Source organism: Labeo rohita, chromosome 10, assembly GCF_022985175.1.
Source record: "Labeo rohita strain BAU-BD-2019 chromosome 10, IGBB_LRoh.1.0, whole genome shotgun sequence".
In the NCBI taxonomy this organism is placed as follows: domain Eukaryota; kingdom Metazoa; phylum Chordata; class Actinopteri; order Cypriniformes; family Cyprinidae; genus Labeo; species Labeo rohita.
The window spans coordinates 10,341,393-10,362,211 of NC_066878.1; the positions used below are offsets into that span (position 1 = coordinate 10,341,393).

The 20,819-nt window shown below is 35.3% G+C and overlaps 1 protein-coding gene across 6 annotated transcripts in view; it reads left to right on the forward strand.

Annotated features, from left to right (window-relative positions):
* Window positions 1-20,819, forward strand: part of grik1a (glutamate receptor, ionotropic, kainate 1a) — an 82,516-nt gene that overhangs the window by 23,864 nt on the left and 37,833 nt on the right. For all 6 annotated transcript variants that reach the window (XM_051121862.1, XM_051121863.1, XM_051121859.1 and 3 more), the window contains 4 exons: window positions 6,313-6,494; window positions 6,779-6,832; window positions 9,518-9,691; window positions 10,396-10,539. In XM_051121862.1, the coding sequence (XP_050977819.1) occupies window positions 6,313-6,494; window positions 6,779-6,832; window positions 9,518-9,691; window positions 10,396-10,539 (554 nt within the window). The remainder of the gene's footprint in view (window positions 1-6,312; window positions 6,495-6,778; window positions 6,833-9,517; window positions 9,692-10,395; window positions 10,540-20,819) is intronic.

Genomic DNA, 20,819 nt, shown 5'->3' on the forward strand with positions numbered 1-20,819 from the left:
ACAGCAATTCAGATTTATAATTATTATTTCTCTCAAAGAGATCATAAAATGTCCATTACTCACACTCTACAAGAAGAATCAAACAATAGCTGTATATATAAATCACCTTAACATGACATTAAGTGTGACTCTGTCTGCATTTTAATAAATTGTCTCTGGTCAGTATTGTATATAATTCATCAGTGTGCATTTTTCTAAAGAAAAAAAAATAGTTGTTGTCAAATTTGTCATCAAATTGTAATAATCTCTGCCTCTCTGCCTTCTTTTTTTATGTAATCAGGGACATGCAGACAGGGAAAGTATAATATTAACCAATAAAATATCATTGCGTATGATCCACAAAATCATTATGTCCAACTAGACAATCGGTTAAATGTTGCGAATGCCGTTTTATGATGTCTTTAAATGAACAATATCACACTTGTATGCTGATATACAGCCATATTGCATGCTGCGAGTGTGATATTGCATTTATACAACAGTTTGAAGGCACGAGGGTAAATACATAAGAAACAATATATAAGAAACAACAACAGAGTGTCTTTAAAAAAACTCTTCTGTGCAAATTACTTCCATCTGCCATTGATTCAAAACTCAGTTTGACAGTTTAACAGCTGAGCCTGAGCCTCCGTTACTGATTCAAAAATGTCACTTTATCTCATATTCACAATAAAACGAAAGCGATATCTTTGTCGTACTATCCTTTAATCTGTTAAGGGTGATTTCCGATGACAGCGTTGCTTAGGGCATTTGTTGGCTGCGTCTTACAAGGTGCTGTTGAAACCAAAACTAACTTTGTTTAGAACTGTTTCCATTTCTTTCAATATAAAAGTCTTTAATTCTGACTCACTCATAAAAAAGTCTCTTCTCGCCATATAATAGTGGAATAATAACAAAAATCACAAACACAGTTTGCCAATTCTAAATACTGTTATTAAATACTACTATTATTTCAATATAATTTCCACAGCTCACATCTCCGAAGTAAATTTTCAAATAGACGTTATCTTTATTGGCAAATTGCATATTTGAAGTCCAAACAAGTACGTTCTTGCCTAAAAAACTCTTAAAACTACATTCTGTGACAAAATCCATAGGGTACAACGGGGCTAAAGGCACCCCCTAAGAAAAAAATCTGCTTTTCACTGTGCCTAAAGTGTATGTTTAAAAATCTCATAGATGTATGAGGTGGCAAGGGGGCCTTTTACCCTACACATGGGGTAAAAGGCTCAACAGCATGGGGTAAAAGGCACACAGTATTGATACAAATACTTTAGCTAAAATAATATATGTTTTTTTAATAATGTATAAGTTAATACTTGTTCAAAACAATCACTATTTTCTGCTTATTTTGATAAATAAAATAATTATTTTTTGTTCAAAAAATATACTGTCATTAAACTATGTTAATATAAAACATACATTTTAAAATACAGAAACAAAATCATTTTAAAATGTAAAGATTCTGAAAGCATCGAAGGAGATCCCATAATAATTTAATAAAGATTTACAGTAGTAACAACAAATGATATTTTATTACATGATATGATTATTTAAATATAATGGTTTCATTCTAAACATGGTGATTATCTCTAAGATAGACACCCAACAATACTTTTACCCTAAATACCATACTTTTACATATTCTTTTGTTATTTAAAAACTACTGTTTTAATTATCTAAAACAAAACTGAAAATCATTAAGTAGACCTTTGTTTCAAGATATATTGAATAATTTTAGCTATTCTTATTTGCTACTTAAATATACAGCATTTTTAAAAACATCAAATATTAGATCAAGTAAGTACAGAATCTACTTTGTGCTGCTGCCCGCGATCGCGTCAGCGATCAGACAATTTTGCATGTGTATATTTAAAAGCGGATGTTTTGGAAAGTGCTACGCCAGGTTTTTTCAGCTATCTAGTGGTTTAAAGGAAACTAATATCAAAGATGCCTTTTACCCCGGGGCACCTTTAGCCCCGTTCTACCCTATTATTTATAAAATTACAGTGGATTTGGGCGTCGGGCATGACACTCGCTGTGAGAATTACTGCAAGCAGAGTAATACAGACTGTGAAGCAATCTCATTAGTATTTCACACTCCTCTCAACCAATCAGATTCGGTGACCTATGGAAGCCTGTTTCCGCCACTGAATAAAAAAATAAAGTTTTTTTTTCATATTTTTTAGAATTTTGTGGTACAAACTCGTAATTCTGACTTATAAAGTCACAATTGCAATATAAAGTTTTTGACAATTCTGACTTTTTCTCATGATTTTGACTTTTTTTTCAGTGTGAGATGTAAACTCGCAATTTCTTTTAGAGTTATAAGAGTCCAAATTTGAGGGGAACAAAAGGCTAATGTGTTCTCAGAATTGTGAGTTTATATCTCACTGTTCTGACAATTGCATGTTATAAAGTCGGAGTTGTGATATAAACTTGCATTTCTAAGATAAAAAGTCAGAACTGAGTTCTGACTTTATTTCTTAGAATTGTGATTTTATTTCTCAAAATTACAGGTTTATATCTCATAATTGTGACTTTTTTCCTCAGAATTATGAATTTATATCTTTAGAACTCTTTATATCACGCAAATCTGATTATTCAAGTCTTATTTTTTATTCAGTGGTGGAAATGGGCTTCCATAAGGACCAGAAAGAACTGTTGTATAATAATATTTGTGTTGCTTTAGTGTGAACAAATATGAAAATCATGACCTGTGTCATATGCGGATCCAGCTTCCTCTTTCCTGGCGATTAAAAAAGCAGCAGAAAGACCAACACAACAATCAAAATAATCATATTATATGCAAATTCTGCAGTATGCTGTAGTTTACTAACAGACTTCAAGTGATCCCCTTATGGCAGCAAACTAATTTGGAGAGCAAATCAAATCCAGACAAACAAATCTAGAGTTTAATAACACATAAAAACAAATAACCTCAAGGCAAAACAAATGGCAAATTGCCCTGCGAATACTTCCATTTCTACAGCCTAAAATGAGCATGCCATCACTGTAGCCAATGCCTCTGCAGAAATTGCTTGCAACAGATAAAATTTGTGTCAGATTGACCAGTTTCAAAATGATTAGTCTGTCTGATTCATAGCCAGTGACTTGGATCGAAATCATTAGGGGAGCTCAGGGAACAGATGCCAGCACAAATTTACCCTAGTATTTACACATCACACTGTCTGTGCTGTAGTGCGATTTGTCTTGAATTCCTGCGAGCCATCTGTTTGAAAAGACAAATTACACACTACTTTCTGTGTGTTTATGTCTAGGAATCTCATACTTTGATAGCATGATTTATGATCTTATCATTGCTTGGAAGTACATCATTATATGGCCAAAACGAAATCAAGGCAAATGACTGTAGCCTGTGACTAAAAGGGTTTCATACCTCTTTTTTCTGAGCATCAAAGCAGTTTTGTTGCTCAAATCTCTGTTTTGGCTGTATTATTGAGCTTTATAATGACTGACATATTTCTTTATGAATGTCATTTAAATTGAACTTGTGTAGTAGCACTGCCTTTATAAGAAATTCATGTCGCTAATATAAGTCTGCCACTACTTTTATTGCATTTCCCTTTGATCTTGCATAGGATATTTTTTTCAAAATATATAATTCTGCAATCCAATTTCAATCCCTTTGAGTTTCGGTAGAGGTGAATATTTAAGGCTAGTTTAAGGATGTGCCAAACAGCCAGGGTGTTAATATGCTGTGATGATTTAGTAAAGCCAAGATGATTTAATGATAAATTATTAAGTTGACAATTTAAATCAGGTAGCTTATATGGTCTGATCAGATCCTACACCATTTTAATTTATGTGCATGTTCATTATATGCATACTCTATGAGTATGCATACTCTAAGTGTAGATTATAATGCAATCAATTTGAAAATGTAAAGGGAATAATATAGAATAATGAAAAGGTTTCATCCTTGTGACTCCCAGTACTGTACTGGAGCCCAGTATGTAATTGAGGGCTCCATATCAGAGTCTTATCCCATAATCACAGGGACCTCTGAATCTGAGCTTGTGTGAATATTAATGTCCTACAATAATTGATGACTTCATGAGGAGGTCATTTGAGTCTTAATGAATCGATAGTCATTCACACAGTTGTCACATTTTAACACACTGATCTGCAAGATAGCCTCTTTAATAGTGTTTTTGCACATCTGTAACTGTGTTATTGTTAAAGGAGAAGTTCACTTCCAGAACAAAAATTTAGAGATAATGTACTCACCCCCTTGTCATCCAAGATCTTTATGCCTTTCTTTCTTCAGTCGTAAAGAAATTATGTTTTTTGAGGATAACATTTTAGGAATTATCTCCATATAGTGGACTTCAGTGGTGCCCGTGAGTTTGAACATCCAAAATGCAGTTTAAATGCAGCTTCAAAGGGCTCTAAACGATCCCAGCCAAGGAATAAGGGTCTTATGTAGTGAAACGATTGGCCATTTTCTAAAAAAATTAAAATATATATAATTTTTAACCTCAAATGTTTGTCTTGTCTAGCTCTGCGATGCGCATGCGAACTCTGTGTAATCTATGTCAAGGGTATGTCGAAAAACTCCCATCTCATTTTCTCCTACATCGCTGTTTTACCTTTTTTTGTTAAGGGCGTTTGACCTTCTTTGCACGTTTACTTTGTAAACACTGGGTCGGAACTTCTGCAGCCATGTAGGACGAGTTTGAAGTTGGAGGGCAAAATGAGATGGGAGTTTTTCGACATACTCTAACTGTATTGAACCGGAGGTACACAGAATACACATACACATCACAGATGAGCATTTGGGGTTAAAAAGTATGCAAACTAACTTTGTTTTAGAAAATAACCGATCTGTTTGAAAGATAAGAACCTTCATCCTTGGCCGACAAGAGCCCTTTGAAGCTGCATTTAAACTGCATTTTGGAAGTTCAGACTTGAGGGCACTATAGAAGTCAAATATATGGAGAACATTCCTGAAATGTTTTCCTCAAAAAACAATGTTTTTATGACTGAAAAAAGAAGGACATGAACATCTTAGATGAAAAGGGGGTGAGTAAATTATCTGTATATTTTTTGTTCTGAAAGTAAACAACTTCTTGAACTGAAACAAAAATTAAAGCTAAATAGAAATATTAAAGAAGTCCACTTTCAAAACAAAGATTCACATATAATGTACTCACCTCCTTGTCATCCAAGATGTTCATGTCTCTTTCTTCAGTCGTAAAGAAATTATGTTTTTTTGAGGAAAACATTTAAGCATTTTTCTTCATATAATGGACTGAAATGGTGCCCCGATTTTGAACTTCCAAAACGCAGTTTAAATGCGGCTTCAAATGACCCCAAATGTGGTTGTAAATGATCCCAGCCAAAGAAGAAGGGTCTTATCTAGCGAACCAATCAGTTATTTTCATTAAAAAAATACAGTTTAAAAAAAGTAGGGCGGTTGTGCCCACACACTGCTATGACACATTTATATACAAACACCATGTAAAAGTGAATTTTATATCCAGTGTCCCCTTTAAGATACTTAATAAAACTGAAAAATGTTTTAATGAAAGCTACTCAAAATATTAATAAATACTATAATCGTATATAAATAATACTAAAATTACATTGATCTTAGACCTCTCAAAGTGTTGATATAAATGGCCAGCACCTCATCAAAGTTTAAACAGTTTAAACTAGGGACTGAGTGCATATAATATGGAACAGCTGCAGTTATACTGTGCAGACATTGTTAAATGTGGCTTATAGTTGAGATTGTGTTTATGGAGGTCATTGCATCACACTGCCTTGTGGACGTTTGTACCCTAGAGCCCTGTGGACTTTTGATCCGGCCTAGGCGAAGCCATTAGGCTTTCACCATGTTACATTTTACAAGGATATTTATAGAATTTCTGTAGCCTTTACTATTATTCTCAAATCTGTTGAAATAATAAGAAAGATTGAGAGTAGTATACAATTATACTTTACTGAAAGTATCATATTATCTAATAACATTGACTGACTCGCAGTCATTTTCATCCCTTTCATAGGTCTGTTTAACCTTTAGATAACATTTTGACCTGCTGCTATTTAATGTATTACTTTTTGCCACCATAGACTGAGTGTTCTGATTAAAGAGAAGCGGGAAAAAAACATCTGATTGTTATGTATCAACGGAATAGATGAGTCCCAATTTATGGTCCACGTAAACATCTGCTATCACACTGGGGAAATCAAAAGTGTAATTACTGCAGCTCGTGATGAGTTTGTTTCTCTTCCATTGCCCCCCACCTTCGATCACATCACTCTTTTGTGTTCTCTTGTTTCAAGGATTAATGCGTATGCAGGAACTGATCAAAGCGCCGTCCAAAAACAACCTGAAGATCCGTATCCGCCAGCTGCCGTCGGGAGGAGGCGACAGTCGCCCCCTGTTGAAGGAGATGAAGAAAGAAAAAGAGTTTTACATCATCTTCGACTGCTCCTACCAAGTAGCCGCCGAGCTTCTCAAACAGGTGCGGCACCATTTCAATAGACTCTCGCTATGAACTTTCATTGAACTCCCAAAGTACGTCACACTGATTGAAATGGATGGAAAATGAGAGTGAAGTGCTTTAGCATGCTGTGGCCCAGCTGGATTTCAGAGCTCTGCTTTAAAGCAGAAAAATGTAATACAGTTTTTGCCATGCTGTCTTCATTCCTGAATACAGCTGAAACTTATTTCATACTCAACCAATCGTTACTTTCTTTTTCTTTCGAATTCTGCCCAAAAATGTTTTGTTGGATTTCTTCCCCGCAGCTGATGTCGATGGGTATGATGACGGAGTACTATCATTTCTTCTTCACTACTTTGGTAAGTCTGAAAGCTGACTGCTTGCTATTGAAAAGAGTGTTTTTCATAACAATAGATGATAAAGAGAGTGATTTTCTGCTGTGTTTTTTTATAATTGTTGCTTGTCAGATTGTATGATACGACCCCATTGACATGAGACATAAAACCCTTATGCACCCCGGGCGACATCTGTATGACATCTTTCATGTCAGGCTGTACAACTGTTCAATCTAATTTATGTTTGACAGCATTCACGGAGCTTTAAATATCATAAGCCAGGGCATACTCTGACATTCTCATTGACACATGAGATTTAAATTGTACCACACAATCCAAAGCTTTTGTTGGAAAAGGTTAAAAGAAGCAGTTCAGAGTGTCTTGTGGCTGGGCAATTTGTGACAGGGTTGTTCACCCTGCAAATGCTTTTAAGATTCCAATTCAGTTTAATTTGAAATGCTATAGCAAACAGAATGCAGAATTTTGCAGTTTAATTTTTAATTATGGAAGAAGAAAAGTTTGTCAAGACAAACTTTGAATTATGGCATGACAACCTTATCAGAAAATTAAAAGAACTTTAAAAAGTCTTGGAATTTGAAGGATTTAAAGGCCTAACAGCTAAAGGGATAGTTCACCCAAAAATAAAAATTAGCCCATTATTTGCTCACCCTGCAGGCATCCTAGGTGTATATGACTTCCTTCTTTCAGACGAATCAAATCGGAGTTATATTAAAAATAATCTTGGCATCTCCAAGCTTTAGAATGACAGTGGGTGTTTCTCTTCATCAGTCCAAAACAAGTCCAATAAAGTGCATCCATCCATAATACAAAGTGCCTCACATGGCTCCGGTGGGTGAATAAAGGCCTCCTGTAGCGAATCGATGCAGTTTTGTAAGAAAAATATCCTTATTTAAAATGTAAGAATCACTTTAATCTAATCTTCAGGCAGATGACATAAGATGTCAACGTTGCGCATGCGCCACTCGGAAATTATGAACGCGAACGCGCCGTGGAGAAACTGAAACAAAGCAACGCTTATGAATTAGAAGTACAAAATGAGGATTTGTAAAGAAACATCTTGGAGGATTTCAATATAAACCAAGAGGAGACTGGTTTTCCTTTGCTAAAGTAAGGAAACTTGGCTTCCTTTGCTCCTGTTAACAAACGTTGTTTTGTGCGAGACTCACCAACGCATGCGCAACACTGACGTCCTACACCATCCGCTCAGAGCTGCTTCCGCGTATGACCAGTTGGCGCAAGCTAGATTAAAGTGATTCTTATGTTTTAAATATCTATATTTTTCGTACAAAATCGCATTGATTTGCTACAGGAGGCCTTTATTCACCCGCCGGAGCCATGTGTGGCACTTTTTATTATGGATGGATGCACTTTATTGGACTTGTTTTGGACTGATGAAGAACAACCATCTATTGCCGTTCTAAAGCTTGGAAGTGCCAGGATAATTTTTAATATAACTCCGATTGGATTCGTCTGAAAGAAGGAAGTCATATATATCTAGGATGCCTGGAGGGTGAGTTAAAAATTGGCTTTTTTTTTCTTTGAGACAAATACAATCAGAGTTATATTAAAAAATGTCCTGGCTCCTCCAAGCTTTATAAAGGCAGTGAATGGCTGTTGAGATTTTGAAGCCCAAAAAGGTGCATCCTTTCATCATAAAAAGTTCTCCACTCAGCTCCAGGGGGTTAATAAAGGCCTTCTGAAGCGAGTGTGGCAAGTGGCATTCCAGTGGATGAGGTAGGATGTAGGCCACACTCTCGTAAATGGGCATACGACAGTTAGTGGAAGCTAAAGATTGAATCTGGACAGTTTATAAAGTTTTTAATATGGATATTTTCACATATTGGATCCATTGATATATTGATTCACTTCAGAAAGCCTTTACTAACCCCCCGGAGTCACGTGGAGTACTCTTTATGATGGATGGATGCACTTTACTGGACTTCAAAATCTTAACAGCCATTCACTGCCATTACAAAGCTTGGAAGAGCCAGGACTTTTTTTTTAAAATGTTTACTTTGAAATTTACTTTATTATAAAATATTTGTATTTCAAATAAATGCTGTTTTATTTGGACTTCTATTCATGAAAGAGTCCTGGAAAAAAAAATCACAGTTTCCACAAAAATATTAAGCAGCACAATTATTGACAACGTTGATAATATAAGAATTGTTTCATGAGCGCCAAATCAGCATATTAGAATGATTTCTGAAGAATCGTGTAACACTAAAGACCTAAGTAACAACAGCTAAAATTGAACTTTGCATCACAAGAATTAATTACATTTTAACATATATTAAAATTAGGGCTGTTGATTTAAAATTAAAAACATGAAAATGTCCTCCCGACCCCAAACTTTCAAACAGTAGTCCAGATCTGTTAGACATGTCTGTTAGACAAATTTATAGACCATAGACACTTAATTCCCCCAAATTCATTACCTGTTGAATTTAATAATTCAGGAAATTCTCTAATTCAAATTCCAGTTCAACTTCTTGTGAATAAAAAAATTCCAACATGTGAACTGAAATGGAGCCGATTCTTAAATTTTTGCACAACTGTGATTTGTGGATTTAGGGATCCTTTTCATCTCTTACAGCAAAGAAAAGCATAGCATGAAGAGTTTATATCTTGTGCTAAGTTTGCACAGCTCTTAAGGCTAAATCTGGACAAACTCTCGTTGCCTTGCAGGATATGTTTGCTTTGGATCTTGAGCCGTACCGCTATAGTGGAGTCAACATGACAGCCTTCCGCCTCCTGAATCTAGATGATCCATATGTGGCTTCCGTGATCCAGAAATGGTCCATGGAGCGCCAGCTGGCACCTCCCAAACCTGAAAGTGGACTGATGAGCGGCATTATGACTGTGAGGAACGATCTGCTGTCATAAATTTCTGTTCACACCTGGTTAAACCAAAGTAACACCCTTAATTTTCAAGACTAACAGTCGATTTCCGAGAGTCGATTTTTGGAGAGTTGTCCAAAAAATGGAAAGTGTCTTACACACAGTATTTGATCCGCTTCTGTAAAATATTGTGTGAACAGGACAATTCAGAGTCACATTTGTTACGGTTGTCGATCGCAAACATTGACTGCTCGAAATCCTCATTTACATATAGACCAGAACTAAAACCAGATCCTAACTTCTCTCTTTAAGCCCTTCCTTCACAGTTAGAATAACTGGGATTAAGTCTCACCGATGTTGACTAATCTACCCATCCTCCAGAAGGCAGTGTAGATACTGCTAGCACACTCAGCTTCATTAGACATGCATGAAGGGCTTAAAGCAGGAAGCATTGGGAGATTTATTCAAATCTATTTTTACCATCCAGGTCACATTTTAGCACTGAATAACACCCAGAGAAACATAAGGTGCGTGCGGCAGGGGACGGGGGAGGGGCTCTCCTTCTGTGATCGGATGGAAAAGAAATTAAACTTAAATACCGTTACGTAACATCCAATATTGCGCACATGGTAAACAAAAACACCTTCTGCCAGTATATTATGCATAATGAAGTTTGATTATATTTAGAGCATGTTTCATGTGTAAATTTTTCTCACCTTCCACAGACCGAGGCTGCGCTCATGTATGACGCAGTGTTCATGGTTGCGGTTGCGTCTCAGCGGGCCACGCAGATGACAGTGAGCTCCCTGCAGTGCCACAGACACAAGCCCTGGAGGTACGGCCCGCGATTCATGAACTTGTTTAAAGAGGTGAGAATATTGTACTTTATGTAGCAAAACACTGATTGATTTGAATTGCAAAATTGATTTTGATTGTAAGTGAAAAATTGTGGACACTTCTAAAACATATCCAACTTGACAAGTTTAGTGTTTTCAATTAATTCAGTTTACATTTACATTTAAATTACATTTAAAGGGTTACTCCACCCAAAAATTAAAATTCTGTCATTAATTACTCACCCTCATGTCATTCCAAACCTGTAAGACCTTTGTTTATCTACAGAACACAAATTAAGATATTTTTAATGAAATCTAAGAGCTTTCTGACCCTGCATAGACAGCACTTACCGCATTTAAAGGGGTCATCGGATGCCCATTTTCCACAAGTTGATATGATTCTTTAGGGTCTTAATGAAAAGTTTAACATGCTTTGGTTAAAATTTCTCAATGGTAGTATAAATAACACCCTTTTTACCTTGCCAAAATCAGCTCTGCAAAAATCATCCTGTTCTGGTCGAGGTTGCTTTAAATGTTAATGAGCTCTGCTCGCCCCACCCCTCTCTTCTCTCTGTGGAGTGACGAGCCTGTTTTTAGTCACATTAGCACTCGGCTAACTTATCCACCATTATTTTTTGGTAAAGTATTTACAATTTAGCAGCCAAACTTTAGCTGTGGGCATGATTTGCTTGCAGAAGTGTTCAAATTTTTTTATGTCATTATTTGAAGAACGGATTGGAGCACTGTATTATTGTTTTGGTGCATGCTTTGTCAATGGTAACCAGGGTTGCCAGGTTTTCACAGCAGAACCTGCCCAATTGCTACTTAAAAGTAGCCCTAAAATAGTCCAATCACATTTTGAGGGGGTCCCCCCCACATTTCAGGGTGTAAAATACACTTTTTGTTGGGGTTCCCCTGATAAATTTGCATTCCAGGGGCTAAATATGATGTTCATGGGGTTGCTTCAACCTGCGGACTTAGCAATGCTGATGGCAGCGCTCGCTACTTGCTCAAGTACTCCTCTTTGTGCCAGTCACAACAGGCTTGGCCAGCTGACCAATCAGAGCAGAGTAGTCTTATGGAAGGGAGGGGTTTACAGACATTACGCTCAGAACTGATTGAATGAGTTGTTTCGAAATCATTGAGAAATGTATATTCAGAAAATGTTTTCTGACCTTAGATGTATTTAAACCTGTTGTAGGGGACTCCAACACAATATTAGGACACTTTAAAATATCATATGACCTGCTCTTTAAAATCCATGTGACATCAGTGGTTCAATCATAATTTTGCACAAAGAAAAAAAACAACAACTTTTCTTTCATGATGCATCATGGTACCGTCGCGAACATGCGTCGCAGACTGACAGAAAAGAAGAAATTGTTGCATCTATTATTATTTTTAGTTATTTTTGTTTTATTTTTGCGCACAAAAAACATTCTCGTAGCTTCATAAAATTACAGTTGAACCGCTAATCTCACATGAACTATTTTAACGATGTCTTAACTACCATTCTGGGCCTTGAACTTGTCAGTTGTGTTGCTGTCTATGCAGGGTCAGAAAACTCTCGGATTTCATCAAAAATATCTTTATTTGTGTTCTTAAGATGAACGAAAATCTTACAGGTTTGGACTTGAGTTTTGACTTCCAGGTTTTGAGTGAGCTATCCCTTTAATCCTGTCTGTAGTCTCTGCATTACATAAAATTAAACCTCTGGTCGCATCGATTGACGTGTTCCCGTCGTATCTGCAACAGTCGTCACTTGTATCAAAAATGAGCTTCCTTGATGGATTTCTTATATGGCAACTGTATGTATGAATGATGCTTGACACATTGTGGAATATTTATCAGACAGTCTTTTTGAACTCTTTTAGACTTTACACAGCTTTTTTTTCTTATTTTTGACCCGTAGGTTACATAAAAATGTATTTGTAGATGAAAAACATGTTTTTTAGGGCAGAGGTGCCTGAAAATGAATACTGGTACCTCTGCGTTTTGATCTTTTTTAAGTCTCAGATCACTGCTGGATGCTCTTACCGCCTTTGAACCAAGAGGTCATAACAGCCCTCCTTCATGTCTGAGTGTGGGGTGTGTGTCCCTCCACTCTGAGAACTCAAAAAAATGCCTGTGATAACACAAAATGGCTGTCGAGGGGAATGAAAGTTCGTTCTGAATAGGCTTTTCAGTAACATTTTTAGATATGCTTTCAGTTCCACTTGCATTGTGTCTCAGCAGTCGGAGTGTTACTGGTTATAGAAATGGAAGAGGCTTTATGGCGTTTTTTTTTATATATATAAAAATGAATAGTGCCACAGTGCATTAGAGAAGGGGCGGCCTGGCATAACTCTGAGGTACAGAGGGTGAATTTATTTCCCTGCTTGAATCTACCATATGTGTTTGAACTAGGAACCCGCAGTCCTTGGTGCTCACTTTGCACCTTAATCACAGAGCACCAAAGGACTTAAAGCTGCTGTTAGCTATTTTTTATTATTTTTTTATGCTACCACCTGACAGATATCAGTGAAAAAGGTTTCATGAGGAATCACACTTGTCTCAGTGACAGCCCAAAGCTCTGTAAACAACAGAAAGGCCTGTCAAAAAATTTAGCACCAGGCCGACTGTCAGTCATTTCACACATTTAGTTTTGCAGATGTCTGGTGTGCTGACATGTCTTTGAAGGGTTTTTGGAGAGATGTGTGATTTCAATGAGAGGAGGCGGTCTAATTCTGTGGCGCAAGTTAACAGTGTGGCTAATACATCAACTTTAAAGCTGAAGTGTGTCACTTCTGCACCCATAGCATCAAATGAAATTTGTAAACATAAAAGCTTTCAAAAAGGCTTCTCGAACATCTTCACTTCCATTGGTCAGAAAAGCAGGTAATCCCACCCCCAACTCATGCCATTGGTTAAAGTATGTCATTTCTGCACTATAATTTGGAACATTGGCTGTACACTTTAAGTTTTTATTTAAGAGCCAAGAACCAGTCAGCTATGAGGTGAATCGCAACATCACAGGGTTTGATTTAAAGCAAAAACATTTGAAAATTGGACAAAAAGGCAAAAGTACAAGACTTAATGGCTGTACTGATTGTACTTAATGGCTTTATTCAAAAAGAAAGAATGTTTTGCCAATTTGTTTATCTGATTGATAGAGATTTCTCTGCAGAATCATGGGTGATCTGAGTTCTTCTCTTCATTCTTTTCTGCTCTGAGAGTCTATGGCAGCCCATAGAACCGCTTGTAGGAAAGTTATGAAATTTGGCACACAGGTAGAAATTTTAACCATAGCAAATTTGGAGTCTCTATCTCAAACTCTCTAGCGCCACCAATAGGCCAAATTTGCACTTATGTTTCTGCTAATAACTTTTAGCGAAAAATCTACTTTTTCGAACTTGTCCTAGATGAATTGTCCAATTTCACCAAAATTTGCTCAGATCATCTATAGACAATCCTGGCAAAAAGTTAGCAAGTTTTTAAACACTACCAGTTTTTGAACAGTAAGATTTTAAATGTTTTTGAAATAAGTCTTTTTTGCTCACCAAGACTGCATTTATTTGATCTTAAGTATAGCAAAACGGTACAATTTTGAAATATTTATACTACTTATTAGAACTTTTCTATTTGAATATATTTTAAATTATAATTTATTCCTGTGATTTCAAAGCAAATTTTTTTTTTACCATCAATACTCCAGTCACATGATCCTTCAGAAATCATTCTAATATTCTGATTTGCTGCTCGAAAACTTTTATTATTAACACAAAACAAAGGCCTTACAGGTTTGGAATGACATGAGGGTGAGTAATTAATGACAGAATTTTAATTTTTGGGTGGAGTATCCCTTTAAATGTAATAAACTGAATTAATTGAAAACACAAAAATGGACATGAGGCTAAATCTCCACAACGCTTTAGCAGATTCAGACCAAACTTGGTATGTCTTATACCATTCATGCCCTGATGCCACAGGAGTAGTTTCAGCACAGTGCCACCCACTGGTCAAAAGATTTAAAAATGTGATATTTCTGCTTTTCTGACCAGTTTGGCCAAAATTTGTAAGATTGGTCTCGTTAGATTCAGAACAGCATACCGAACTGATGGACATTACAGAGAGGTGTGTTGAAGTATGGTGAAAACGTAAGTTTCCAGGAAGGTAGCTCTTCAGGAGTGAAATTGGAGAAGCCTGGGCTGCGTTTCCCAGAAGTATTGTAAACCTGAGTTGATCGTAGCTCCATTGGTGACAATGGTTGTGTGATCAACTCAGGCTTACGATGCTTTTGGGAAACGTAGCCCTGGTCTTTACTGAGTAATTAAACAGCTCCTTAGCTCTTCATTTTACTTTTGTTGTGCTTGGCCTTTTAATTGCTGCTTGTTGCTATATTTAGGGCCAGAGTAATGAGTCCAAAATGAATCGTATTTTTGAGGGCCTGAACATGCTCAAACTCAGGAAACTTTGCATACTCGCCAAAAATGGTGCCACCTATAAAATTGCAAGAAAGTGCCCATCAAGCTATGTTTCACATGCATGTATGAAATTCGGTAGACACATGTAACACACCAATACCTACAAAAAAAATCCTTGGTACGAAATCCGGAACCCAACAGGAAGTATGTTATTTTGAATTTTCTCTGCAAGCTTTGTGCCGTTTTTGCCATTTTCAGGCCTTGTATTTAAACAAACTCCTCCTAGAGATTTAAATAGATCAACACCAGATTTGGTTAGTGTAATCTAAAGCCCCTTGTGATGTAAGATTTTCGTTGAAAGGCATGTCCGTGGCAGCCTGACAAACTTTTCGATGTTTCGGCATGAAAAAGGAAGTTGTCTGATCTGTCTTAAAGGGGTCATCGGATGCTAAGTTCACTTTTACATGCTGTTTGAACATTATTGTGTGTTGGCAGTGTATGTACAAATCTACCCTATAATGATAAAAATCCATGCAGTGGTTTTTAATTAATCTGTAAAAATAATATTCCCTTTTTCAAATCAAGCCATTCTCAGATGCCTGTCATTGTGGTGTCACACCGACAGAGGCCGCTCCCACGATAGTTGATTGACATGAGCGTCTTACCTCAGATCAGTTGTAACAGTCCAATCTCCATGTTTTGATGCCGAAGCAGGGATGCAAGTTAGACAAGAACTGAGCGATTGAGGTGTTGTGTTGCTGGATGTAATAATGAACATAGTGGTCGTCATTTACTCCCGACATCTGAGCCGCTGAAGATGCAGTAGATTATGTTTGTTTGTGAAGGGAATGCGCCTCCCGATCTACATAAATGCGTCTATGTTCGCGCGAATCAATCGTGATCCAGCTTCACTTAGAACAGTAGAAGTTTGTATAAGGGTTTTTTTTATGAATCTTTGAGATCGCCTTTCCTAATAATGTGCTAGTTAACAAGTTTAGCAGCTAAACGCTGAATTCGGCTAAAGTAAACAGAGAGAAGAGAGGGGTGGGGCGAGCAGAGCTCATTTGCATTTAAAGCAGCCTCGACCAGAATGGGATGATTTTTGCAGAGCTGATTTTGACAAGGTAAAAAGGGTGTTGTTTTACACAACCATTAAGAATTTTTAACCAAAGTATATTATAGACTTTTCATTAAGACCCTAAACAATCGTATCAACTTTGGAAAATGGGCATCCGTTGACCCCTTTAAACTTCACATGATTGATAAGGGTCCTTGCCTGAAGACATCGAATGGCCAATATTCAGTTAAAATTATAGCGCCACCTGTTGGCATTTTTTTCACACTAACTGAAACATACCATGTTCAATCTGCACCAAACTTCATATTTTTTATCAAAGTCCTGGCTTGAAGACATCTACGTGCCAATATTCAGTTATAGTCATAGCGCCACCAGCTGGTGGCAGGAAGTTTGGCACATATAAATGACTTTGACATAATTCTTCTATACTTACCACTTGAAATGCATATTGCTCACAGTTCGGTGTTTTCCTAGAGCCACTGGGAGGCGGTGAGCCTGGCTGCGAGGACCCTTTCAACGCTTTTCATTGCATAACCATTGTAGTTTTTCACCAGGAATTCTGCTGTTCAACACAATTTTTATTTAAAAATTAGGTTGAAATAATGCAGTCCGATTGCTTTAGTTGAAGCAAATACCACTGATTAACAACCTCATAGCTCACAGTATGTCTGTCTTATCATTCAAAATCAGTTCCCACATGGAGAAAATGAATAGGAGTGTTACTTTCAGAAACCAAATGTTGCACTCTATTAGTGTAACAAAAGGAAATGTAAACATAATAGCTGTTTTCAAACAGGTTTCCTGGAACATTTTCGCCGTCTTATATTGATCAAAAAATCAAGTAGCTCTGCCCCCAGACTCATGCTGTTGGTTTGAGCCAGTGTTGCTGTTTTTGGGCTGCTCACATACACAGAGCTACAGTATGTTTTGAAAATACCACAGAGCTACAGTGTTTACACTTTGAAGGGAAATGAGCCTTTAAATGGCTTTAAATCGCACGTTAAACTTGGATTGGAGAAAGTACAGAGCAGCTGAAAAATGATGCGCTTGGTGTACAAGTGTCTAATTAGGCTTGTTTTGAGTTGAGCGAGTGTGGAGTTAGTTTTTCTATACATGCCAACATCAAGACAAACGCTAATGAGTCCAGATGCTACATTTTAATGACCCATAAACTCTGTATTACAAGCCCATTAAAGCCATAAAACACTGTGTTGTAAGAGGCCTCTCTACAGACTCTAAGCTAGAAAGTTCTTAATGTGTGAAACATTGTAGGGTACAAAAACACATCCTTCTGTGAACCGCGTATGTGCTGCAGCCATTGAAATTCCAGCAGCAAATAGATTGCCTGGGCAAATAAAATCCCTATTCATTTCATTTATTCTTTTTCTTGCTTGTCCTGTCCATTTAAGTCATTTTCACTCACTTAAGTACTGTAATGGGAATTTCGGTTTGACTAATCAACTGTGACAGAAGGCTGAACAGCTTTAAATGTTGTATTTGTTTATGTTGACCTGTTGGGCAGGAGATGCTTATTAGTGTGCTTTTGCTTATGGGGTCTGCCCTTTATGAGGGAAAAAAGCTACAGAATGTATTACATGCTATATCATTTCAAATTATGTAGCTCCTGTACTGTAGCACAAAAATGTTTTTACACCATTTAAGGAGCATTGATTATATTATACTGCATTCTGATGAAACGCCACTGCATAGAAGACTCACATGTCTAGTCACACGTGTAGGGGGAGGAGGGTTCATGATATTTATCCCTGCTTGCGGCCAAATTGTAGGTTTGAAGTGAAAAATAAGTATAATTATGTTATTTTTGGCACCAAAATTGTTTGTGATCCACATATTAAGGTCACCAGCCTCTGCTTCTCCAAACCAATACATGATCTAAAGGGAAATACATGTTGTCATTATCATATTATACATACAAGAGCTTTTTTGCCTCTAGAAAGAAGTGAAATGTTGCAACAGTCGCATTTAACTGCAACTTTGAAGTTACACTGGTTAAAGCAACTTTATGTGTTGATAAGATATTTGCATTCCTGCTTTTAATATTTTTGCATTTGTAAACTTTATTGTTTTTATCTTATTGTATGTTTTATTGTACTTTTACTTTATTTTAATTGAATTTAATTTTGTTTCATTTTACTTTAGTTTATTTATTTTGTTATTTAATTTATTTATTTTACTTTTAGTTTTATTTTATTTTATACTTTACTTTTTTACTTTATTTTATTTTTAATGTAATTTAATTTTACTTTATTTTACTTTAGTTTACATTACTTTATATTGTTTTATTTTATATTTTATTTTATTTTACCTTATTTTATTTTGTTTTATTTTACTTTTATTTTTTTTTACTTAATTTTACTTTATTTTTTATAAACTTTTTGGTAATTATATGTTATTTTATTTCATACTTTATTTTACTTTTTACTTTCTTTAGTTTTACTTGATTTAGTTTTATTATTTAATTTAATTGTACTTTAGTTTATTTAGTTTAATTTTACTTTATTGTACTTTATTTGATATGATTTTTTTCTTTATTTTATTTTACTTATTTTTATTTTTTATTTTACTTTATTTTTTATTTTATTTTTGCAATTATTTTTTATTTTATTATACTTTATTTTATTTTTTTATTTTATTTTATTTTACTTTATTTTGCTTAACCTTATTTTATTTTATTTTACTTTATATTATTTTACTTTATTTCATTTTATGTGAATGTCAATTTAATGTTTAATTTTATTTCACTTTATTTTACTTAACTTTATTATTTTACTTTTAATTTTATTTTCTTATTTTATTTAATTTTATTTTACCTGATTTTAATTGTATTTTTGTAATTATATTTTATTTTTCTTTATTTAAATTAATATTTCACTTTATTTTACTTTTAATTTATTTAATTATATTTTATATTTTACTTTACTTTATTTAGTTTTACTTTATTTTTTGGAACTTATTTTATTTTATTTTATTTTACCATTGTAGTGCTGATAATCCAAGCCTGACTTCATCTCCAGAAGCTTTTCTTCACTCTAACCCGAAAAATCAAAGACATTTAAAGTGACCGGTCAGGTGACCATTGTTAACTGCAATTCAGTGGATGTGACAGTAAGTCAGCACTAGCAAACCAGTACCCTACCCAGCAGGCTTGATCTTCAGAGATGTGTCAGAAAAGTATGTTGTATATAGAAGATGCAGCCTAATGGTTAAAAGTGTGTGTTGGAAACCCAAAAGGTTCAAATCCCAGGAGTTGCACATGCAATGTTTTGGCCTTGAGCGAGGCACTTGGGTTGCTCCAGGGGTACTTTGGACAAGTGTCAGCTAAATAACAAATTAGTAACAAGTGAATTCCTGTTGTTATTTTTGAAGCAAAGTCTATTTAAAGGAAAAATAATAATAATAACATTTCTGGCATATATGAACACATTAGTATGCAGTGCACAACTTGTCTCCAGTGGCTCCATTACAGCTCCCTGAAATGGTGGAAATGGTTTATATCGAGGTCATCATCAAGTCTCTACGTATCCTGCGGGACAGTAAAGCTGTATCTACCTGAGCATGAGCTGGTGACGTGTTGAAGGCCAGCTGTTGCCTCTTATTTTGAGCTGTGCTCTGAGAAACGCTGCAACCTTGAGAAGAGAAGTGCTGTTTTTCTGATATCCCACCCACTTATCAAAGCTAGAGAGGGCTTGAACAGGGCTATTACTCTTCCTTAGTTGCCTCAGCTGATTGAATTCTGGGATTGTTTGCTCTCATTTTTAGTACAACAAAGCTAGGGGAAATGAAATGACGGTACGCTAGCTTGAAGTTTTTGCTTTTGGGAACAATATACAGTCAGGCCTGACCAAATAGTGTAGGGAAGAGCACTTCTCATTTATTCAGAAAACAAAGCCTAACAGCTTTGATGTATTAGTATCGTCATCTATGTGAATTCAGTTTATTAATATAAGCTACACTACCAGGCAAAAGTTTTTGAACAGAGAGATTTTTTATGTTTTTTAAAGAAGCCTCTTCTGCTCACCAAGCCTGCATTTTTTTTTTTTTTGGTCCAAATCACAGCAAAAACAGCAAAATTTTGAAATATTTTTACTATTTAAAATAACTATTTTCTATCTGAATATATTTTAAAATTAAATTTATTCCTGTGATTTCAAAGCTGAATTTTTAGCATCATTACTCCAGTCACATGATCCCTCAGAAATCATTCTAATATTCTGATTTGCTGCTCAAAAAACAATTACTATTATTATTATGTTGAAAACAGCTGAGCAGAAATTTTGTAACGTAACGTAGACTGTCTTTATCATTATCATATAATTTCTCCCCCCCCCCAAAAAAAATAAAAAATAAATAAAAAAAAAAAAAAAAAAAATATATATATATATATATATATATATATATATATATAGAATGATTTATAAAGGATCATGTGACACTAAAGACTGGAGAAATGATGCTGAAAATGTAGCTTTGATCACAGAAATAAATTTAATTTAAAATATATTCAAATAGAAAACAGTTATTTTAAATAGTAAAAATATTTCTAAATTTTAATGTTTTTGCTGTACTTTGGATTAAATAAATGCAAATAAATGCAGGCTTCATGAGCAGAAGAGACATCTTTATAAAACATTAAAAATCTTGTATAACTTCATTTAGAATTATGCAATTAAGTGCACAGCCCATAATCGTAGTAGTTGCATGTGATTAAGTGTAACAGTAAATGAAAAAAAAGACAGAATAAAACATTCTATACTGTATGTGTAATATAGACTATATGTAAACTCACCATAAGCAAGTTAGTATGAAAAATA